This window comes from Strigops habroptila, chromosome 9 (genome assembly GCF_004027225.2).
Source record: "Strigops habroptila isolate Jane chromosome 9, bStrHab1.2.pri, whole genome shotgun sequence".
Classification (NCBI taxonomy): domain Eukaryota; kingdom Metazoa; phylum Chordata; class Aves; order Psittaciformes; family Psittacidae; genus Strigops; species Strigops habroptila.
Window position 1 is genome coordinate 21,511,537 of NC_044285.2, and position 23,870 is coordinate 21,535,406.

Below are 23,870 nucleotides of genomic sequence, written 5' to 3' on the forward strand. Positions count from 1 at the left end.
AAAGGCACAAGTTGCTTTCCATGCAAATGGATCTCAGTTTTGTATCATCTTGCCCAGGGAAGTCACTTATTAAATTCTTACAGTAACTGAACACTTACATTCTAAAATATTTCCAAATATTTCAAAAGAAGGAGGCTGCAGTGTTCATCCAGAGTCTTTAGCATGACAGGTCAATAGTGTCTTGGGGTGCATCAGAAGGAGTGTGGCAGCAGGTCAAGGTGATTCCTCCCCCTCTGCTCAACCCTGGTGAGGCCACATCTGGAGCACTGTGTCCAGTGCTGGGCTCCTCAGTACAAGAGACAAGGAGCTACTGGAGAGGGTCCAGTGGAGGCCACAGGGATGCCCAGGGGTCTGAAGCATCTCTCCCATGAGGAGAGATTGCAGGAGCTGGGCCTGGTTAGTTTAGAGAAGAGCAGACTGAGAAGGGATCTCATCAATGCAGATCAATACCTCAAAGGCAGGTGTCACAAGGATGGTGCCAGACTCTTTTCAGTGGTGCCCAGTGACAGGATGAGGAGCAATGACCACAAACTAACACACAACAAGTTTCACCTCAACGTGAGGAAGAACTTCTCTTCATTGCGGGTGGCAAAGCCCTGGCACAGGCTGCACAGGGGAGTTGTGGAGTCTCCCTCTCTGGAGACCATCCCAAACCCGCCTGGACGTGTTCCTGTGTGACCTGCTCTGGGTGGCCCTGCCTTGGCAGGGGGTGGGACTGGATGATCTCCAGAGGGCCCTTCCAACCCTGATGGTTCTGCGATTCTGTGACAGCTATGAACAAAACTTCCCACACAATGAAGCAGGACACAAACATACACTTCAGGCGATGGCCACATGTCGCTCCATGCCAGCACAACCTACTTTGGGGCACAGAGGGGCAATCTCCACCCAGCAGCTCTCTCCTGCCCCACACCAGCACTGTGCTGTGGGGTGATCTGCTGGCTCAGCTCCTGGTGAGCGTTTCCATCAAGGTGCCAAATACGAGTGGGATCTCTGAAGATTAAAGTGACCACAGCAACAGCTAATGCGTATGTTTGCACTCCTTACTCCTTAATTAAACAGGGGTGGAGACCTCTTGCCTTAACCCTCACTTATGCGGCTTCAAGTTACTCCAGCTCCCTTGGGGAAATGCACTGTGCACAGCAAGTTGCCCATGAAATAGCTGGTGTTGGCAGCACGCTCCACCATGGTGACTTGTTTACATCCATCCATAGAACAAGTCTTACCACACCGACCCCCACCTAATTGCTACGTGACAGCGTTAATGCAACCAGCATGGAAAGAATTTCTTTACAAAGGACACGAGTACGTACAAAGCGTGCAGCAGGTATTAGAATCATAGAATCCCAGACTGGTTTGGGTTGGAAAGGACCATAAATTCATCCAACCCCCTGCCACGGGCAGGGGCACCTCACACTAGACCATGTCGCCCAAGGCTCTGTCCAATCTGGCCTTGAACACTGCCAGGGATGGGGCAGCCACAGCTTCTCTGGGCACCCTGTGCCAGCGCCTCAGCACCCTCACAGGGAAGAGCTTCTTCTTCATACCTAACCTGAACTTCCCCTGTTTCAGTTTAACCCCATCACCCCTTGTCCTATCACTACAAAAAGTAATCATGAGTAAAGCAAGAGCAACACAGAATGAGAAAAACATGCTCAACGTAGGCTATCCCCAAAAGCAAACTCAATATGCAGTATGGAGTAGCAGACAGCTCAGCTACACTGAAAAATATATACGCAAATATTGACTAGACTATGTAAAAGGCTCAGTTATTTATACCCCCTTCACTTCCCTTGGTCCTACTTTCTGACAAGTAAACAGACTGCTTCGCTCCAGCAAGTTGTGCAACAGAAAGAGGTCCCGAAGTAAACACACAGACTCCACACTTCATTAGAGGTGAACTTGTTTACAGAGCAAGAATTAAAACAAAACCACAGCATCCGTCAATATCCTATATGTAACGACATCCCCCCCCCCCACTCCGTATGTTCTGCTCGTATGCTGTGACTCAGCCCTCGTGTGGGCTGGGGAGAACAGAGATGATCTTGGTTTCCCGGGATTCTCCAGTGTGTCAGGCTCCTCTCCTGTTCTCCCACCATGACACCATAGAGGCTCATTATGTTTACATCCACTTGCCAATGTCACCCACCCTTCCTGGGGACAAGCGTTGGCTCCAGAGCTATTGCATGAAACTCAATGCGTGTTGACACCGGGCTGCTCTGAATCCCCTGTGCCAAGGTGGGATTGGGAAGGAGCGGGGGAAGGTGTGACTCATCTGCCCGCTGAGACTAAAATAAACTACTACTGAATCAAAAATGCACGACTTCTTCACACTGTGTGCACAAGCAGAAGCTGTCACTATGCGGAAACTCCATCACCAGCTCAGCACAGCCAAAAGCAACCTGAAAACAAGCAGTATTCCATCTTACCTTCCAAAGGCAAAGTTTACAGGGAAGGCATCACGTAGGGGAGAGATGCCAGAGATGCTTTGAGATGTAGTAACCAAAGAAATAATTCCTGGTCGCTGCTGCAAAGTCAACACTTCCCAGGACCATGGTGAATCATTTATTTGTGTGGAAGCACAAGACTAAAGAGCAGTTTCCTGATGGTGTGGAGATGCTTTCAGCTGTGGTCACATCCTGAGAGAGGAACGGGGCTCAGAGTGATGCAGTAATGGTCATGCAGCAGTGGGCTCCCTGTCCTCCAGAAAAGGCTTAGGATTTGGGGGGCAAACATACTTTTATGGAGAAAACAAATAGTTAAAGCTTTGCAAGTGTCAACACAGCAGACGTGTGCCTCAACTTCTCAGCAAGGTTTATAGGGACAAGTCTATTTTTTCCCCTCCAACCAGCATAGCTGGAGAGCAAAAGAAAAAGTTTTTTCACAAAGCTTGTCTTAAAATCTCATCATTTGGCTTCCATTTCTGTTGGGAGGCTCTGCAGACACAGATACATGAGCTCCACTGGATATGACAGCAGCTGGATGAGGAGAGGAGGAGAGGCATCAGCTTTATGCCTGCAGAGGCAGGTGCCTGCAGCACATGAAGTGATGTGGAGGGGCTCCGTGAGCTCTGCTGCTGTGCTCCAATGTGCAGACAGCTTTCTCACACTGCCCTTCCCTGGAACACAACAGCTTTCCACAAGAGTTCACAAACAGCGTCGGCAGGGATGTTAACGACTTCACAGACGAGAGGTGTGCTTATGGCACTACGTAAGGACACAGAGGTCCCTACAGCAGGAAACATGGCAGTGTCTTAAGTTTAAAAGGCTTCACAAAGTTCAAACCCATTCATAATGTTTTCTACTAGAGCTGAGAGCAGTAGGAGCCACCTTTGGCACGCCAGGCTGCAGCAGCACTGCACACAACCCCCATGGCCAGCCCGGATCCCCATGAGGGCAGTCAGTCAACAGGAGAGGCCAGTATCACCATGTGCAACTCAAACCAGCTGCTTGGAAACACCAGTGTATGCAAAAGGATGTGTAGGATCTGCTGCAGATCTCAGCCAAAAATCCAAATGATGGGATGGGCAGAGATAAAAGCACGGCCATGTACTCCTGTAAGCCCACATGACGCACAGGAAAGAGCAACTCAAGCCAAAGGCTGCTGAAGAGCAAGAAACACAGATTAGGAAATACGGACACTGCTGGCTGATAAGAGTTTCCAAGAAAAACTTTGTTTCCCCTGGGAAGCCTGTAGGAGGATTTAACCTCAAGGAAAGGTGAGAATGGGGAATCAGCCTTAAAACAAACAGACCATTCCTGCTGAAGGTCCTCAAGCCAGGTCAGTAAGCAAAGAGAGCCCACAAGGCAAAGCCAACACAATTGCTAAGACCTCAGTGTGCCACCAGCAGGACCCAGCTGCTAAAGGTGGCCTGACGTGCCTGGCAGGGCTCCTGCACCCTGTGGGAACGGCTTTATTCACCCTAAACCAAGTAGAAGGGTCCTGGGATGTTGCTGGGTGAGCAGGGGGCAGTTCGAGCGAAGCTAAAGCTTTGCCTTGTGGTACACTGCCCAGGAAACACAACCATCACAGGAGGCGGAGCTGGGTCTGTTCGACCACAATTTCAGGAACTCAGTTCTGCTATGCCAACACCAGCTTCTCCATCCCCATACTTAGAGGGAATCAGGCACTGAAACATCAGCCAGCAGTGGGGATGGAGCTCCTGCTCCACGTGTCATCCTGCAAGCTGTAGGACCTGATTATTCAAGAGTTTTTATGAATGAGAAGCCAAGCCTTTACTCTACTAACTTCAAATACAGGAGACAAATGACATGCTCAAGTGACTGATCCTACACTAGAAATATGCTGGAGACTTGAACTGCTTCTGGCAGCCCTAGGAAATGTAAAAGCATCCTGTCAAGTGACAGGGGGAACTCCTTTGTCCCTGAGGTATAGAAGCAGCAGACTGAAGTAGCTGTACAAAGCCAGGGGAAGCCCAAGAGCCCAGAAACCAGCCTTGGGGAGGAGGGGGACGCCTGGAACCTCAGAGAGGGTCATCGAGCAAAAGCCTAATTTTGGGGAATACCCATCACGCTTGGACTTCTTGTGGATAGCTGTGCTACTCATATTTAGATCCAGGCACTGACTGTGCAACCACCAGTAAAGTGAGATCCTGGGGACAGCCCAGGCAAGGATAAATCTCCTTTGTCAGGATGTTTGCACATGCTCACATGGATTTTATGACAGAGAGCAACACAATCACTGTGCACAACTAGTGAGATTGTTAAAACTACTCCAATTATCCTAGTCAGCAAATAGATGGTATCCCAGACTACCTGAAACCTAAAGGAACTCTCGTCCTTTCCTGAGACACCCTACGGACTGACCATCAGGTCTGTGGCTCCACGCCTGCAGTTTGGGTTTTTTTAGTCTCACTGCCTACATTAAGGTAAACAGTCACACACTATTTTAGGTTATTGAATATTTAATTCCACAGTGACACAGAAGAAACCAGCAGATGGTCACTGTGCAGCAGGTCCTTGCCTCTTCTTTTTGGGATGGGGGGAGGGTAGAAAAGTTCAAGGAAGAATCATGAAAACCTGTTTCTATCAGCAAACATTCCTCCATTTAGAGGGGCAAGGTAGGAAATTAGAGGGATGCAATTAGTTTCTCTTACTACAGCGAGGCATTGAAACATCACACATAGCACTGTTTACTTGCAGAAGTGCATCAGAGATGTCTGTTGGTTGGTTACTTCTGACCCAGGACTATCTCTGTTAGATACTTCTGAATCCATCTGATTTATCCACCAGTATTATCTATTCTGAGAAGCACCAAAAAGAGCAACACTCATAGTTTAGGTCCCTTCATCAAACTTTTCACTGCTCCAGAGTACCTTAATCTAGTGTGAAATATGTCTTAAGATGTATGAGACACAAGAAATCCAGTCTTCTCCTCAGCTAATCCAAGCTGACTTGTGACCTTCTGCTGAGCCTGAAGCTGGTGCGGATGGGATTTAACAGAAACAACTTGGGTGCCTTGTTACAAAGTCTTTAAACATCGATGCTGTTGGAGCATGTGGCACAGGAAGCCCCGGAGCAGCCACAAAAGGCAGAGGCAGCCACCACACAGCCGTGCTGCTTCCTCTGTTCACGTGGAAACATCGCACGTGGAACCTCACCCCAGGAATTAACTTCTGTCAGAGCCCTGAACTATTGGGCTATTTGCTACTCACTTTAACTACACCACAGAAAATGCAAAACTAGACCGAGCAGCTTAAAAAAAAGACTAATTGAACTAGGTTTTGATGATGGCAACAAGCAAATCAGGTCACCGACACCAATACACAACCTGCAGGCATTGAACTGTAGAATTGTTCTAAATTTTGGGGCAAGAGCCCTCCAAAAGTCTTCTGCGCAATATACTGCAGGACCAGACTCCAAAGTCAGCAGTACAGAGCTGGTTGCAAATTTCTCTCCAAAAGTAGCACTTGTCTGACCAGTGTGATGGAGCACTCCACACCGCCTCATAACACCGGTGGGGCTTCTGCAGGGGTTTGGATGCACAAAACCTTTAAGATCCTGAGTTTGGAGACTGCACTTCTCAATCTGGGATGTTTCAAGCAAGTAATGAAGTCTTCTGCAGCTTTTAGCAGCAAGACCATTCTCTTGGAAGGCCAAGTGCCACAAAAGATGTCCCTCCAGGCTGGTCTCACCTTCATGTGGTCACATCCAGTCACGTACTAAAGATGAAAGATCTTTTTTGACAACTATCCTACAAGAAGGTCCCTACTTGGAATCACAGAATCAACTGGGTTGGAAAAGACCTTTAAGATGATCAAGTCCAACCATTCCCCAGCACTGCCAAGGCCACCACTAACCTATGTCACTGAGGGCCTCGTCTACACAGTGTGTGAACACTTGCAGGGATGGTGACTCCAGCACTGCCCTGGGCAGCCTGTTCCAATGCCTGAGCACCCTTTGGGGAAGGAATTGTTCCTAATATCCAGTCTAAACTTCTCCTGCAGCAGCTTGAGGCTGTGGGCAAGAAGACTTGATCCATGGCCAAGCAGGCTGGTCCCTTCCAACCTAAGTTTGCCTATGATTAGTGTCCAAGAGTATCCAAGAGTTTAAAAATGTTTATTCTGAATATCCAGGAAAATCACCATTAAAATTCTTCTCTTTAGGAAAAAACCTGATTTTCCTCCCAATGCTGCAGGTGATGACAATTTTGACACAGCAAAGCTGCTGACTGAGACCATCTGGTTGTAGGTGCAGCTGAAGGCAGCAGTTGCACTAACAAGAGGACCACGCTGCTCCTGCGGCGTTACAGCAATGCTGTTACTAGTCCTACTTTTGAGGCTGACAGTGGGAGGTTTGCAGTCAGCCACGTTATTTGGCAAGATGAATTGGCGAATGTATTGAACAGTATGTCACAGGCAACACTAGTGTTGTTCTCCTCTGAGTCATACACACCAGGGCTTTGGACACTTTTAGTCTTCATTTGGCGAGTCTAGGATAATTTCAAGAACCAGTCCTGCTTACTGGAAGTTCAAGGCCGTCTGTTCAAGCAGTTCTAAGCAAGAACCACTAACAACATCACTGAGAACAGACCCATCTATTTCCCCAAAGTCAGCACATATTTAACACCAATCTGTTTTAACAGACAGCCTTCCCCCTCATTCTCCGTGTGGTGCACAGACATCAAGTCAAGTCTCCCTGGTCCTGGCAGCCTGACTCCACCAACATTTATTCTGTTCAGCTTCCAAGTTTCATGGAGAGACAAGAGATGTGGCTCACATCCTCCACTTGAACTCCTGGCATATTTCCCATTGTTGTAGCTAAGCTGTAGCTCAAGAGCTTCTAACGGCATTCAATAGGTTATCTGGGTAGAGCTGGGTTGGCGATGCCCATGGGACCACACAGAGAGAGAAATAAAAGTAATGCTGTTCATGAGGCTTCTCAATAATCTGTTGACAAATACTGGCAAAAAGGCTTGAGATGACAGACAGCAACCCCTCCAGAATGAAGGGAAGAGAGACCTTAAAGGCAAGATGTCCATGTCTGATGGCAGAATACTCAGAAATACATCCATTAGCATGTGCAGCACCAGATAGGGCACAAATGCTCTGCGTGGGTAAATGTTGTAGAATGATCAGAGGGCTGGAGCAGCTCTGCTCTGGAGCCAGGCTGAGAGAGCTGGGCTGGGGCAGCCTGGAGAAGAGAAGGCTCCTGAAGGGGACACCTTAGAGCAGCTCCAGTGCCTAAAGGGGCTCCAGGAAACCCGGAGAGGGGCTTTGGACAAGGGCCTGTAGGGACAGGCCAAGGGGAATGGCTTTAACCTGCCAGAGGGGAGATTGAGATGAGCTCTGAGGCAGAAGTTCTTCACTGTGAGGGTGCTGAGGCGCTGGCACAGACTTTTCCCAGAGAAGCTGTGGCTGCCCCATCCCTGGCAGTGTTCAAGGCCAGGTTGGACACAGGGGCTTGGAGCAACCTGCTCTAGTGGAAGGTGCCCCTGCCTGTGGCAGGGGGTTGGAACTGGATGAGCTTTAAGGTTCCTTCCAACCCAAACCAGTCTGGGATTCTATGATGAAAAGTTAAGATTCATTAGGAACAGGAGGAAGCCAAAACAAAGCCGGGCCCCAACATTTGATCAGTTTTAAAATTCCTCAGTAACATCTTCAGAGTGGTAGAAAGTCAACAGGTGAGGAAAAAGCAGATTGGTTTTCATTCATAAGACACACGCACTGGGTATCACAGAGGTCACAAGCATCAAAAGAACTCTAGGAAGAAGCAAAGAGCAGAATTAAGTGTATCACTCATTCTGTGAACCTATATTTGACTTACTACATGGGTGTCAGCAGAAATGCCCTAAGTCTCAAAAACACAGGGAAGTGGAATTAAGTGACAGCATCAACCCATCAGGGGCTTTGTGCACAGCACCAGAATACAAAATACATAGAAAAGAACCTTATTACAGTAGACAAACTATGCTTAAAAAACAATAACAACAATATTTCGTGTTTCCAATAGCGACAACTTACTTGGTTCCCACACCACAGATTCTGCACCCTATAAGGAGCAAAGAAGTGACAAAATGTAGAGTGCAATAGCACCCAATCTCCAGAGGATGAGCTACACAAAACTATAGGAACTGGTTAGAAGAATTAAATGGAACAAGCAGAAAGGAAAAATGCAAGAGGAGTGCGCAGGCACTGCTTATCACGAGCTCAGAGCAGACAGATCACTCATTCTGTTCAACTCTGTATTTGGTAATATGTGAGCACATCCAGGGAAAACAGGAAAAATAAAAACAGAAGAAAGTGCAAAGAGAAATATAGTAATGTAGAAAGCTTGCCAAAGCCCAAGGTCAGTATGTGATCAAGGCACAGAGGAGCACAGAAGGTCTTTGCTACAGAGAGACCTCCTCGTGCAGTGGGTAGTCAAGGCTGTGGAAATCCTTGGCATGGGAAACAGCATATGCTAGAAGGCTACAGAGGTTTAAAAAAGCAACCCTATATTCAGGGAAGAAAAATCCAAACACAATTAGATGCAAGCTCAAGCTCTGTAGTAGGGAAATCAGGGAGCTTGCCAGGACTTCTCCTGTTGTACTCAGATCTGCTGTAGACTGTGGTCACACAGAGGACACTGAGCCCATGGGCTTATGGACACTTATGATTTAGTAAATATCAATGAAAACAGTATTTCAGGTTTTTCTTAGAAAAGCTCTATACTTCTTACAAAATTTCCTAGGTTTTAAGACATCTTTTTAAAGTCTGTCATTTTATACACAAACAACTTTCCACCCATTGACAGCTCCTGTGTTTCACAAAGACACTCTGATGGGTATTTCCTGTACCAGTCGATCCTCACAAACTTGAGTTTCTAGGTCCACATAATTACCCAGCATTATCATCATGTTATTCTGACCAATTCTCTTCCAATACTTGTGTGAGGCTGAAAGAATCTGCTCAGATCAGTAATCTCAAGTCAGAGTTACACATCAAATATGATGGTAATGTTTGATTTAATGAAGAAACAGCAAACTTTCTATAAGCTTAAGGTTCACTTACCCGCACTTCCAAGTTGTTTATAAAACCTGTATTCTAAATGAAGCTGTGGTGCACGTGATTTTATTGGTTCCTAAAGCAGAAAATAAAAAACAAAAATGGTTAAAATCAGTTTATCTGAAAAAAGTTCTATACGTGAAGATTTGTGACTGTACATAATGCTTCGCGGTTCAACATAAACCACCCCAGACTGGAAGTCTAACAACAGAGGTGGCAAGCATCAACAGAACTCATCATTAGACATCATTTAAATAAGCAGAGAACAAAAAGCAACAAGACTCACACTCTGGAGGAGAAATAACTTCCTCATTTAATACAAAGCTCATTCAAGAATCATTCAACAAAGCTCCTGGTCCTTGAAGAATGATCCTGGCCGTTGGTAGGAGGAAAGCCAAGGCTGCAAAAGATCAAGTCCCAGGTTCACCTTGTGGACTGTGGTTGCTCACATTATTTTTCATGGCCACCTGCCTATATTTTTGTAAAACCGTGAGTCATGTATCTGTGTTCTAAGCCACACCACAGTTGTATAAACATCCAACCCTGCTCACAGCGAGCACTGCAGTGCAGCCAGCTATCTGGTAAAAAGCACAGGACGAAGTCTTCCCCCTCAGTAGCAGGTGTCAGTCAAACATCTCAAAGCACTCAAGAATATTCTGGTTTGATACAGAGAATGAAGACAATGGGTAAGTCTGCAATGCACCCCAAACATTAAATTTCTCAACTGTTACTCATCTGCACTTTATGCACAAAACCTAATGCCTATGATTCCTAAAAGCGTTAACACACAAGATTACGAAGGTTCTAAAAACATAAAGTTAACATGGAGAGAAGTAAGAGGTTTGAGTAATTACACTTCCAATAAAACTGTGCACTTGGGACAGACTAACATGGATTCACTTACTGCCCAGCATCTTTGACGCAGAAGTTAATACTGGCCTCAATTTTTGTTTGGATGTTGCTTATTTATTTGCTTTTGAGAAAAGAAATGCTCCATGCTCAGAACTACATAAAATTCATACAACAGTACCAAGATCAGTCTGAATTTCAAAAACCTACCAAATAGCCCTCTATTTGATGAACATACCATCTAACAGCTTGCAAATAACAGAGCTTAAGACCAAAAGAAGTCCTTTCATGTTTCACATCTGCCCCTGTGAGCTGGAGCAAGAGCATCTTCATAGAATCACAGGATGGTTTGTGTTGGAAGGGACCTTAAAGCTCATCCAGTTCCAACCCCCTGCCACGGGCAGGGACACCTTCCACTAGAGCAGGCTGCTCTTAGACATAGACAAGAGTTTGAGCCAACATCTTTGATACGGTGGAGTAACTCTTCCATGCACAAGGGAAGACACGGAGGCTTTAGTTTATCTACTTTGTCTTGTTTCACCTCTGCTCTGTGCTGGAAGACTAATGTCCACATTTGGTGTGAACTCCATGTTATAGATTTTTTTTAAGTTGGAAGAACAGGTTTTGTACAGGAATTCAGGCAATTCCACTTCCAGCCAAGCTGGTTTTCACCAGCTCAAGTCACCCCCTCCATTGGCCAGCAAGGGGAAAAAATGCTCCTAGTTGCTTCTCAACTTTCTGATGTTTAAAAGCTTCAGAAGTCAAATATGACCAACTACTTAGAAAACAATGGTGAAAACTATTCTGAAGGCAAAGCTGAACTTGTACTGAAGGCAAACACAAAGCAACACAAAACCAAGTTTGCTATAAATCACATTTAAATTAAGATAATTGTTGATGGTGACTTGAGGGAAAGTCTACATACACCTGCCCAGCAAAGGGATTTAGGGCAACAGGAACTCAGCCTTTCAGTGAATAGTTTATTTATTCAAATAAACTATGTGGATAAAGGTAGAAGGATTAATGTATCAGGATGTGAGTTTCCTCGTGACAAAAGAGGTAAAGTAAGCCCAAGCCACTTCTGCATCAGGAGCTGCTGGAGCCAGAGCTCTGGACGCTTGCCAGAGTGATGGCAGCTTCCAAGAAGATCGTACCAGAACAGATGGTTGTCCTGTAGGCCAAGGGCTTAAGGCTGCTGGCACATGTTGTGTTTGTAGCAAAAATAACTGAATTGCTACTGCCTAATGTGCAAAATCCACAGCTTGAACCAACATGAAGGGCTGCCACTTGGTACCTGCACTCAGGCTGCATCTGTATGCTAATGGTTTCATGCTTGGAAGATATTCCTACTACATGCAACTCAGTATTAAAACCCTCAAAAGATTAAACCAGTAAATAAGGCATTTCAGAAGACAAACTCCTCCATGAACTAGACACACATGAACAAATAATGTTCAGATGAAGAGCAGGTGACACCACACAAATCACACCACCAGCGCTATTCACCACCACCAGCACAATCCTCACCCCCAACGAGAAACCATGAGACATTAGCACTGAATTTCACAGCACTTTCTGATCAGCTTTTTGGCATCAGTCACACAACTCTCTCATTTTCTAGCTTTAACATCATGACAGGCAGCAGGAATAGCTGAGACAGCAGGGCTGTAGTTGCAGAAGATGATCTCACACAGCTAGAAGGACTTGGAGTAGAGTTTTGACTTGGTCCAACAATAAAGATAAAAGAAAACGTTGCTTTCAAGTACACTGAAAGCAGATACTCCACCACTACTCCACACACTATTTGAGGATAATTTACAAGGAACAGGTTGCCCAGAGAAGCTGTGGCTGCCCCACCTCTGGCAGTGTTCAAGGCCAGGTTGGACACAGGGGCTTGGAGCAACCTGCTCTAGTGGAAGGTGTCCCTGCCCGTGGCAGGGGTATAGTACTAGATAGTCTTTAAAGTCCCTTTCAAACCAAACTGTCCTGTGATTCTATGATAAAGAAAATTACAGTTAAGTACACATGTAAGAGAAGGATATTTGCTGCTGAGGAGGCTCGGTAATTCTTACTTCTGGGGAATACGGACCAAAGCCCCCCATTTCTTCTACTGTTCCCTCATTTATCTTCTCAAAAGGAAGCAGGTATGCAGATGCCTGGATGGCCACTGGATGGCAATTCTGGTCCTTCAAACGTGAAGGACCAGAAATTTTTACGCATTAACCACAACGGGGCAAAGAAAACTGGAGTGTGTTGCACTCCAGTGCTTTAACATTCAGCTATTCGTGGGGGGTGGAGAAAGAGAAAGAATTCTATAAGATTAAGGCAGCAATAAGGTCACGTCATTCAGTTCTGCCATATGGCGACTGAAAGGTTTCAGGTCACTGGGAGGTGTCACTGCAGGTGCTCTTTGGAGAGAAACAAGCATCCTATGGACTAATAAAGCTGTATTTTTCCTGTATTATTACTTCCTTAGGCCTTCCAATGCTATAACTTTGTGGCATTATCTTTGAAAGCAAATTAGAAGCCTTATTTATTCAATAAAACACCTCAACTGTGTACACAGCATTTCCTATTGTCAGGTCTGCCTAAAAAGTGAGCAAGCAGCAGTCCTCCTTCCTGATGTGGATCTGTATCAAGGACATCCTAAGCTCCAGTGCAGGCATTCATTTATTTATTTTAGGGAATATCTTCTGACATTTGCCAACAAACTTGAAAACAAGTCCCTGCTGCAAAGCCCTAATTATGTTTCATCTACTATGCATCAAATAAGAAGAATGTTACAAATATAAAGTCTGTGGCACTGGAACGCGATCAGAATTAATGCACCAAGTCCATCTTGATCTCCTGTAACCTGAATGACTCCTGTCACTTTGCTAGAGAACATGGGTTGGGCAAACAGGAGTGTGTGCTGCTAGTATTAAATAGCATTACAACTTGAACTTCAGCTTCTAGGGTTTGGACCTCTGATTAAAGAGCAGATGGATGAGAAAAGAGGACATCAGCTGAAGCCATCAGGTTTTGAAAACCCCAAGAGACTAATGAAAGTCTTGGTTTACAGATAGGAGAAGTTCAGGCATAAACACAAACTACTGGGCTATAATTTTATAAATCCAGAAGAGCTACAAGTCTGTTTCCCCATCCCCTAGACTCCTGCTTCAAACCGCTGAACACAGGGCCTTCACGCCCTGAAGCAGTCTTCAGTAGAAGACTCCTTACCTGGACCACTTGCTCAACTCCAAAACCGCGGAGCAGCAGGCTGCACAGTGACACAATTCCAACCAAACGCTCCAACAACAGCCCATCTAGAGAGAGGGAAGGGTCCAGAGAACCAACAGAGTCCCAAACAGAAAGGCTCAACCCAGGGAGTGGGAAGAGGTGGCCAACCTGCAACCTCTGCCATTCACTGGGCCCTGGCTGCCAGCTTGGGAAGAGGAACAAGGTTCTCACTGGTGTAAGACAGTTACAGACCACTTAGATACCAACAATACTCAGCAGGTGGAAGGATGGATTCTTTCCTCGCTTTTAGCATTCTCAAGAATTTATGTTAGAATCACAGAACCACATGGTTCTATGCCATGGGCAGGGACACCTCACACTAGACCATGTCGCCCAAGGCTCTGTCCAACCTGGCCTTGAACACTGCCAGGGATGGGGCAGCCACAGCTTCTCTGGGCACCCTGTGCCAGCGCCTCAGCACCCTCACAGGGAAGAACTTCTGCCTTGTATCTAACCTGAACTTCCCCTGTTTAAGTTTGAACCCAGCCCAAATGGTCTCAGCTTGTCTCCATATGGGAGATGCTCCATCCCCTGATCATCCTCATGGCCTCCTCTGGACTTGCTCCAACAGCTCCATGTCCTTCTTATGTTGAGGATACCAGAATTCCACATAGTGCTCCAGTTTAAACCAGTTTAAATCAGTTATTCTAGCTGAGGGTAAGAGCAGCATTAAGCCCAAAGTGAGGAAGTTGCTTTTTGTCTGTATTTATAACATTAAGTACAAGTCGCTTAAGAACACTTGCACATTTACTTACCAGTTTGATCGCTACATATTCGTTGGTGTAGAGATTTTTACCTGCAAAGGAAAAAGAAAAATTCTTTCAGTTCCACATTCAATGCTTGCAGGTAGAGACACAAAGCAAAAGAGTGTCACTGATGGCAAAGAGCTTTTTCTCAGTTTCCTGCTGATGTTCATGCCTTTAGCAAAGTGTAAGCCTCAAAATAATGAGTTGCAGCAGTTCACCAGGGCAGGCAAACACTATCTTCCCTTCAGCATAAGGTAATCATGTTTTATGGTAGCACTTATGTTCGATGCAAGCGTTGGAGGAGGTATCCCAGACACATTAGGTTTTATTATCTCCATCATGCCAGAAAAGTCTGGGGAACAAAAAATGAAGAGTCAAAGCATCATTTCTTTCAGCAATATCTTGCATCTGCTGGACACTGAACAATTTCATCCTGTGATGTATGAGGAGTTTCACCAGCTTTATCATGCTACATATCAAAGCAACTTCTGCAAGGAGGCAAGAGAAAGTGACCTTTGTACCAACACACAGCTTTTATTTCTTCCTCTACAAACAGGCAGGCAGGGTGTGTAAAATGCCTTCTGTATGCCAGTGGCACAAATGCAACCCTCATCTTATAAAGCCAACACAACTCTCAGTTGCAATATGGTACCAATGATGTTAAAAAACACACTCAAAGAACAAAACTGGTTCTCAGGACCCTAAAATACGGAGCAGCGTCTAGTCCGATACCAGTCCTTGCAAGCACGAAGGGCAAGAGCATAGGATGAGTACAACCAGGCAAGCACACACCCAGCTCCTGTAGTTATATTGTGGCTCCATGACTTTGAGCCGGAGCTGGTGCCTGTGTGTGCTGCAGCTGGAGGTGATTTTTCCCTCCAGGAACCCATCTGCTGTTTGAACCAAGCCCTTCGCCTCCTTAGCGATTTGTGGCAGAGATGCACAGCTACACGTGTCAAGAAGCATCCCTCCGTGTGTTCTGAAACTGCCAGATGTTGTATCAGTCAATGTCCTCCAGGTTTCTGCTAGGAAATTTGAGCAATTGCTCCCTTCTCACCTTCTCCATGTTGCTCGTGACTGACAGCAAGCTATCCTGAAGAGAGATCACTAGGGAAGCATTACTCAGGCAGTTCTTGCACTCGATCTGTCCCATCACAGAATCACAGACTAGTTTGTGTTGGAAGGGACCTTAGAGCTCATCCAGCTCCAACCCCCTGCCATGGGCAGGGACACCTTCCACTAGAGCAGGTTGCTCCAAGCCCCTGTGTCCAACCTGGCCTTGAACACTGCCAGGGATGGGGCAGCCACAGCTTCTCTGGGCACCCTGTGCCAGCGCCTCAGCACCCTCACAGGGAAGAGCTTCTGCCTCAGAGCTCATCTCAATCTCCCCTCCGGCAGGTTAAAGCCATTCCCCCACCCTGTCCTACCACTGCTTGTGTTATAAGAAGTCATACAGTCATCCTGACATCTCTGCTACCTTTTTATCTCCTCTAGTCCCACTGTATCCTCTGAGGAGAGCAGCCTTCACCAGAGAGCCCCCATGGTTTTATACAGGGCAACACTGACCTTCTTTGCTAATTCCTGCTAGCACCACTACAGCACAAGTCAGGCTTTCACTGAGGGACTGTAGCGATCTACACTGGAAGTTATTAGTGCTCATTTATGGCATCAGCTTTGCCCAGCTCTCTTCCACATTTATTTTCCACACACCACCACTAAAAAGCACATCACACCCTCCTTTGCATACAGATCCAACACAACAGCACTGGGAGGCTCAACAAAACTAAAGCCATTAGGAACATGAGAGAAGACAGTCATCTTTAAACCCTGAAATGTCCAGGGAAATTTATTCTACTTTATAACAGCTTCATATTTTCTGCATTTAACTTCTTTTGACACCTTCCCCACTGTAGTGCTCAGTGTAGTTCTGGCCTCTGAATTTCAGATTGGGCACTCCCAGTGCAGTGCAGTGCACATTGAGCAGGTTGCTTTAACATCCATCAGGAAGTCAGGAGGTGTATGGAGAGCTTCAATCTGGTACAGTAACTGGCAGTGTTGTTTAACACAGGGCAGGCATTCAAATGTGAGGTTAAATATCCTTGGAGGAAGTGTTTTATGCAAGCAGATGTGTAAGCTGAGCTTCAGCCTTAACCCTTGCAACACAGGGCTGTGGGAATTGATTTCTTTAGATCGCTGAATAACAGCTCTTGTGTCCAGGCCGGAAAGGAAGGGTAGAAAGGAGGTTTTGCAGTCACGTCGAGAACACTCAGACATTGGAAAGCTGCTGAAAGGCCAAATGGGTGGAAAAGCAGGTGCTGGGACAAATTGTTTCACCCTTTGAGACACATAAGGGCTCCAGCCTGATGCTACCCGATGGCTGGTGTGGGGAGAACGCACAAGGACGTGAGGGGAAGGCAGCCTAAACACACTGAGATTATGTGCCCTGTATTAGCCAGTGAATCACAGCAGCAGCTCCAGCTGCAGCTCGCCCACTGAGCTTCCTCTTCCCCTCCTCTCCAGAGGGACCGAGCTCCTATCAAGATGCTCAGTTTGAGGACACTGAGCCAGACTTAGGGAAGCTCCAGCCCAAATATGCAAGAGAGATGCTTTATACAGCAAAAACCCCATGGAGGGAGGCATGGGAACACCATCTCCTGCAGATCTCATAAGCTCCATCACAATCTTGGTGACGCATGATTTCAAGGTAGTTTTGGGGCTCAATGTCCCTCAAAGGAGCAGTGACCCACAGACCTTCTGGTGACACTTGTGCTCTCCAGCCAACACAGGATCATGATAATGGGAAAATAAGGCTCTTCCAAGCTCATTTCAAGGCAGAGAAGGACACTGCCAACACCCTCCGTATATATGGAGCCATAATCCAGTCTATTATGGTCTGGTTCATAAAGCTAGACAGAAGATAATTTTGGTAATTAAATTCCTCAGTTAAAAAAACTGGGATTAGGAAAACACAGCAGCATGAAACGTCAGGCCAGCAGCCAAAGGCAAATGAACTAATCTTCCAGTTCATCCCCTTCAGAGCACACACTATAGGGAGACTCTGAGCATAGGGGGGTGCAAATGGGTCCAGCTGCTGAACCCCAAACCCTTCCTAAAGCTGCAGCACGAGATGTTTGCTTTGCCAGCTACGACAGCAAAGCAAATCTCTTAAAATCTCTGCATCAGCTTGCTCCAGACTGAGATCTACTGCTTGGTTTTGCTATCACACCATCCAAGGTGTAATGTTTCTTCTTCCACTTTCTACAAGGCAGCACCGATATTAAAATGGAAGAGTAAAGGCAGTGCTACTCACAGAAGAAAGTGAATCTGCACAGTAAAATAAGCCATGAATAGAAGCTGCCTCTTATCTTAGTAAGACAAAAGATCTGTAATCCAGCTGAGATGATATAACTGTGCTAACAAAAGCCTTTCAAGTTCAGGCAAAGCTTTTGATGGAGCAGCGATTAAGTTCATACCTCAGTTTTGGGTAGTTCCACTGACAATTATGAACTACATATACATATGACAAGTGCTGCATTAAGTCACCAGCATTCACGTGGGAAACCTAACAGGGTGGATTTCTCAAGCGCTGGCAGTCAGATGTGTTGAATACAGGTACAGACTGCAGCCCAGCAGAGGAGCCCAAAGGGGTCAATCTCTTGTGTGTGCTATTCCCACAGGTCAAAGTTAAAAGCCACAAGTACAAGCCTGTAGTGAGCAACAGGAACCAAAAAATGCTTTGAGCCTTACTTCTAGCTCCTTGCTACATGGACAACACACTCTGATGACAGATCAGTGCCGGGTAAAGGAGCAAACATCCAACTACTTATCCCAAAGACCAAGCAGAGCTCACCCCAGACACCACTGTATCTGCAGAGAGACCAGAAACCACAGGCACCTGAGGCAGGAGTTTGCACTGATTGCATTAGCGCCAGATTTGCTGTCCCTTCTGTAGCAAGCGTCTCCAAATAACAGCTCCTAGTGTAGAACCTACATAGAATCTACTCCTTCCCTCCACATCTACAATATTCTAGTCAAATATTCACAAGATGATTTAATTATTTGGGAAGCAGAGACCAAACCAGTCCCAATATCAGGCACTATTATCATCTTGATTCATTTATTATTGCTTCACTTGCTTTAAAGCAGAGCTCCTGGTTTCAAACTGCACCCTGGAAGGCAGCTCAGTGGTTCTCACTTTTGGGGGGCACCTTCAAGATCTGATCGACCTGCTCTGGCAAGGTCATAAGCAGCTTTTTTGCTAGTTTGGGGCTTGCTGCTCACCGCCAAGATGTGCTGAATTGTCATGAGAGCCCTGCGTGAACCATGCTGACATGTGGCTTCTGCACACTACACAACGTATTTGATAGCACATGAAAACACAGACTTCTCAAAAAAATCCCTCTGTTGCACTATCAAGGGAGGATAGAAGCAACATACAGGGTCCCTCCCTCCCAATGTGGTATTTTTCCCATCCACTCAGGGGAAAAACCTGAAATCATCATTTGTAAATGATGCTTAAACACACTTTGATGAAAATCACAGAATCCCAGACTGGTGTGGGTTGAAGGAACCGTAAAGCTCATCCAGTTCCAAACCCCTGCCACAGGCAGGAACACCTTCCATTAGACCAGGTTGCTCCAACCTGGCTTTATACAACTTAATAGGTTTACTAAGTAGCGGTGCCAACCACTGGGAAAAGTAAGACTTTTGAAGAGGCTTATTTCTCCCTAACATGGCTCATGGATTTCAGGTAAATATAGGAAATACCCATGGGGTAAGTCTGTGAGTCAGTGTAAGGAGGTTCATAGCTCAGCTGGTGATCTCTTTTCTACACTGAAGTTTACAGACATGGCTTACGACAGCCCTAGATTTAACAGGTACATCCCATTTTCCCTGTGCAGTGAGCACCTCGTGCCATCACAGAGTTCTACAGCTCACTGAGCAGTTTCCCAGGCTGGTTTACGTCATGCTGGTTCTCCATCAGCTTGGCAGGGAGATGCAAGACCTCATAATGGCACAAATGTCACGCTATAAAACTTCAGGTGTGCTCCGACTCCCACAGCAGCACAAGAACTGACTTGGCAGATAACCAGGAGCTGCAGAACAGGGCTTGGTGCTGCACAAAGGCAATGAAACTCTGTCAAGCGCACAGAGCTCAGCGACAGCAAGCAAGGGCCCCTGCTAGCAGGTTGGGCCGCTTCGGACAGCAGAGCTCTTACAGACCACCTAATCTGCAGCCTGTCTGAAGAACCAGCACTCAATTAGCCCCGTTTCATCTTATTACTCTGGGCCAGAAGCTGAGTTTTGCGTTCATCCTCCCATTCCAGCTCCTCTGTGGGCTGGAATCCAACTGTGCTGCTCCCACGTGCTTCCAAAAAGTGATATCCCCAGGGCTATCTGTATGTGCAGCAAGAAAGAACAACCCTCAGCAGCAAGCTTGGTATTGGCAGAAAACAGCTTCCGTAGGTATACACGCCATCTCCTCCCTAACAATCAGTCCTCTGTCTGGTGTGGTACAAGAACAAGACTTTGTTCTTCATGTGTTACTGAAGCATTCACTGGTGCTTAACTTCTCCTAAACGATGTAGAAAAAGCCCAAAAGCAGAGGGCATGTGTTCATCTTTGCAGGACCACGCTGTTCTCAGAGACCTGTTTGCTCGTATTTCAGACACACTGCTTCTCCTTTCCCCCAGTGAGAACTAGCCTCACATCTGAGCAATAGATACAGGTGGTATTTGAGAAAAGAAGAGTTCTTAAAGCTGCAGTGACTGGCAATAAAACAATAAAAGTTTAAAAAAGTAATACAGTTTCTGTAAGGACCTTACACCTAGTTGCTGTTATCACTATTTATGGCTCATTCGCAGAATCCCAGACTGGTTTGGGTTGGAAGGGAGCTAAAAGCTCATCCAGTTCCAACCCCCTGCCACGGGCAGGGACACCTTCCACTAGAGCAGGTTGCTCCAAGCCCCTGTGTCCAACCTGGCCTTGAACACTGCCAGGGATGGGGCAGCCACAGCTTCTCTGGGCACCCTGTGCCAGCGCCTCAGCACCCTCACAGGGAAGAACTTCCTTATATCCTACCTAAATCTCCCCTGTTTAAGTTTGAGCCCATTACCCCTTGTCCTGTCACTCTTTGATCTTATAAAAAGTCCTTCCCCATCTTTCCTGTAGGCCCCCCTTTAGGTATTGGAAGACTGTTATAAGGTCTCCCCAGAGTCTCCTCTTCTCCAGGCTGAACAAGCCCAGCTCTCTCAGCCTGTCTTCATGAGACATGCTCCAGCCCTCTGATCATCTTTGTTGCCCACATACAGTGTGCTACTTAACCAGGAGTAACAAAACATTTACCAGTGTACTGAAAAAGAGCCACTCGATTATCAGGTGTTGCTTTTTCCACAGTTAAAACTGAATTTCTCTGTAAAATGACATTTTATTCTGAAAGTCTCTTCTGTACAGCCCATGCGTTGAGACTGAACCTCAGTCAGAGACACAACACTGCTCAAATGTTGAGAAACGTGACAAAGAAGAATGATGGAAACAGGATTTGGGCACCAGCTGAATAAATGCAAGAGCCATATACCTGGAGAGATCCACGACAGCCACTGAACCTCAGAGCAGAGCTTGGGTTACAAAGCAATTCCACATCTCCATGGGGATCCTGCTAGCGTGACGTTTGCTCTTGGGGGAGGCTTTGAAAACGCAATACAGCTATTCATGTCATGTCACTGTCAGGATCCAAGCTTATCTTCAGCTGCCAATCATGCTCATGTTCATGCAGGTGGGAGGTTTTGTCCTTGCCCTTGGTTTCTCTCCACCTTTGGAGCATTATCTCTGCTCTTGCAAATCAATAAAACATCTCTGAGGTAATGCTGAAACCAAACTGCCCCTTTACTGAGGCAGATCACACCCAAGCTGGTTAATCTTCAGGCCGTGGGGAAGTGGCATATCGTATAGATGCAATAACCAAACCTTAGAATGAAAGACTACATGGATTAATCTAAGATTACGTAGATTCTCACAGGAATCTACCAAGATAGTAACAGTAGTTACGTGTTATAACCCTTTGGTTACCAGAAGCAATTCCCTGACTGATTTATTTATTTGTACCTGATGCACAAATGATTTTAATTTCAGTTCTGAGTAAGTATGAAGTTTTGGGAAAACAGTGTTTGTGTCAGTGAACCCATTTTCAGCAATACAAATTACTCAGCAGAAGAGGAGAAATACAACCATTTTAGGTCAGGATCAAGACCATCACAAAGTGCTGCTCTGATCTACAGCAACTACCCCAAAACCACATACTGGGAGCTCAGGGACATGCAATTACCAGTGGCTGCTTCCCCCACCTCATTTCAAACACAGCAATCATTTGTTTAGGATGACTGAAGAGCCCAACACACTGCGTTGCTCTTAAGCCATCCTAAACAAACGATGCATTAGCGTGACCATCTGTGGGTGACCAGCTCCAAGACATGTGGTTTGGAAGACCAATGGCCCACGCTGGGCTGTGGGGCCGGTTCAGCAGCCAGACGGCTGGTCAGCACCTCAAACACATGGAACAAGTCAGGGAGCAGGTGATGGGGCTGAAAGTAGAGCACAGAGGTTAGTGAAGGACGTGGAATAGAGAAGATGTGGCTGAGTGCTGGGAAAGAGTCTCACCCATTACTTTAATCGAGTGCCACAGCTTATGAACAGGACATTAAGCGCAAGATTTAGCAATCCAGGCAGTTAAGAAGATTTTTGTTCACCTTAGGCAAGACATTCAGCGCTGAGAACAGTCTTCATTGTTGGGATTGTTCAAAATTTGCATCTTTGGCCTCTCCAGTGTATTCACTTTGACTTTATGCAAATAAAAATAATGCTAACAGTTACATCTTCTGAGTCAGAAGCTTCGGGTAAGGCAGCTCAACACTTGGGAAACAAGACAAGCACACACATTTCTCAAGCCAGGGTAAGTTTTGATGTATTTATATTCCAGTGGTGAAATGCTAACCTGCAGAACGCAGGTGACTGAAACGGTTACTTCTTACCTAGTCTGAGCTCTCCAAAGTTCCCACACCCAATCTTCTTGCCCACTCTGAAGTTGGGTCCCACCATCAGAACGCCAGAAGATGCCGATGAGCTTGGTCGAGAACCGTGCCCACTCCTTCCCGGCATTCCTTTCGTCGTCCGCTGCCTTTCATCCTTTTCCCTATTAGGATGGTCCATGATCTTAGTGAAATCTCTCTGCCAGCAAGCTGGCAGAAAGGAGTTGGAATACACACTCTTCTCCTTAGAACAGAAATATATATCCAAAAGTATCTGACTCAGGGTTCAAGAGAGTCATGGAAACGCATGGAGTTCTTTTGGCACTGTATCCAGTTCCTTAATGCATCTTGATAATGTACCAAGGGGTCAATTATGTTCTTGAGAACTCAATAAAGGCAGGTTGCTTTTGGTTTCTTACCTGGGGAAAAGAAAAAGGATATATGAAGTAAAAATCATTATTTTAAACTACCCAGCAAGAAACACAAACCGAGGCCAACTCCAGAATGTTCCTGGCCTCTAGGAAATTCAGGTCTACATGGAAACTCCACCATTTCCTTAATTTTCTGATAAAAATCCCTAAAGTGACTGAGACAAATGTTGCCCATCTACTGCCTGCTACTGGAGTTATCAGGACTCACACCACACACACTAACAAAGGCAATTTCAATTACACCAGCACGCCAGGTGGAAAATGCAAGATCGCATCCCAGCTTTAAAGCAGCTGTGGAGTGTAGTCTCTTTTCTTCTCACTTCATGCATTTATTAAAGTATCACACAAAAGCCAGACAAAAAAAGAAGTGGGAAATGAACAGTACCAAGAGGAGAAAATACTGAAGTGCTTTGGAAGTCAAATTCTCCTTCATTTTCCGTCTTTTAAAGTTGACCTCAGATATAGCTGCTGATTGAAACCGCTGTCTTACAGAAGTGACCAAAAGTAGTAGCCAAGGCAAGATTTATTATTTTTAAAGAACTAGAAATTTCCTGATAGTTGTATCAACACACAGTTCATTTTACCAACGTGATTTACTTCCCAAAGAAAACGAAGCTTTGGAAAAATAGACCTTCTAATGGAATTGGGTGAGGGACTCAAGGGCCAAGATCTTCTCCAGCAGCCTGCACTGATGACTGGCAAATGAAAGCCGTACCGTTCTCCCACAGAAACTGAAGTGCACCTTCCTCCTGCATGTCCAAACTTGTCACCACCATAACCAATGGCAGGCAACCCTGGACAACTCCAGACAGTGCACTGGTGCATCTCACAAGCATCAGTCTGCTAACTCTGTCAAAAGAGGACAAGAAATAGATGCTTCTCAACCCATACAGGCCAAGCGGTTCCCCTGTGCCCATGGACCATCCCAAAAGAGACAGGCGGGAGCTGTACAGACCCTCCTGGCTCCTGCTCCACATGTGCAGTCCAGGGAGCACAGGGCAAATTGACATCTCACCATGAGACCTCTCCAAGGACA

General features: G+C 46.0%; 1 protein-coding gene across 5 annotated transcripts in view; it reads right to left on the reverse strand.

Annotated features, from left to right (window-relative positions):
• Positions 1 to 23,870, reverse strand: part of CSNK1G1 (casein kinase 1 gamma 1) — a 107,941-nt gene that overhangs the window by 43,875 nt on the left and 40,196 nt on the right. For all 5 annotated transcript variants that reach the window (XR_003993302.1, XM_030498353.1, XM_030498350.1 and 2 more), the window contains exons 3-5: positions 22,407 to 22,822; positions 14,389 to 14,429; positions 9,512 to 9,581 (exon numbers count right to left, since the gene is read on the reverse strand). Coding sequence is in view for 4 of the 5 variants with exons in the window: in XM_030498353.1 (XP_030354213.1) it covers positions 9,512 to 9,581; positions 14,389 to 14,429; positions 22,407 to 22,584 (289 nt within the window). In the remaining variant the exon portion in view is untranslated. The remainder of the gene's footprint in view (positions 1 to 9,511; positions 9,582 to 14,388; positions 14,430 to 22,406; positions 22,823 to 23,870) is intronic.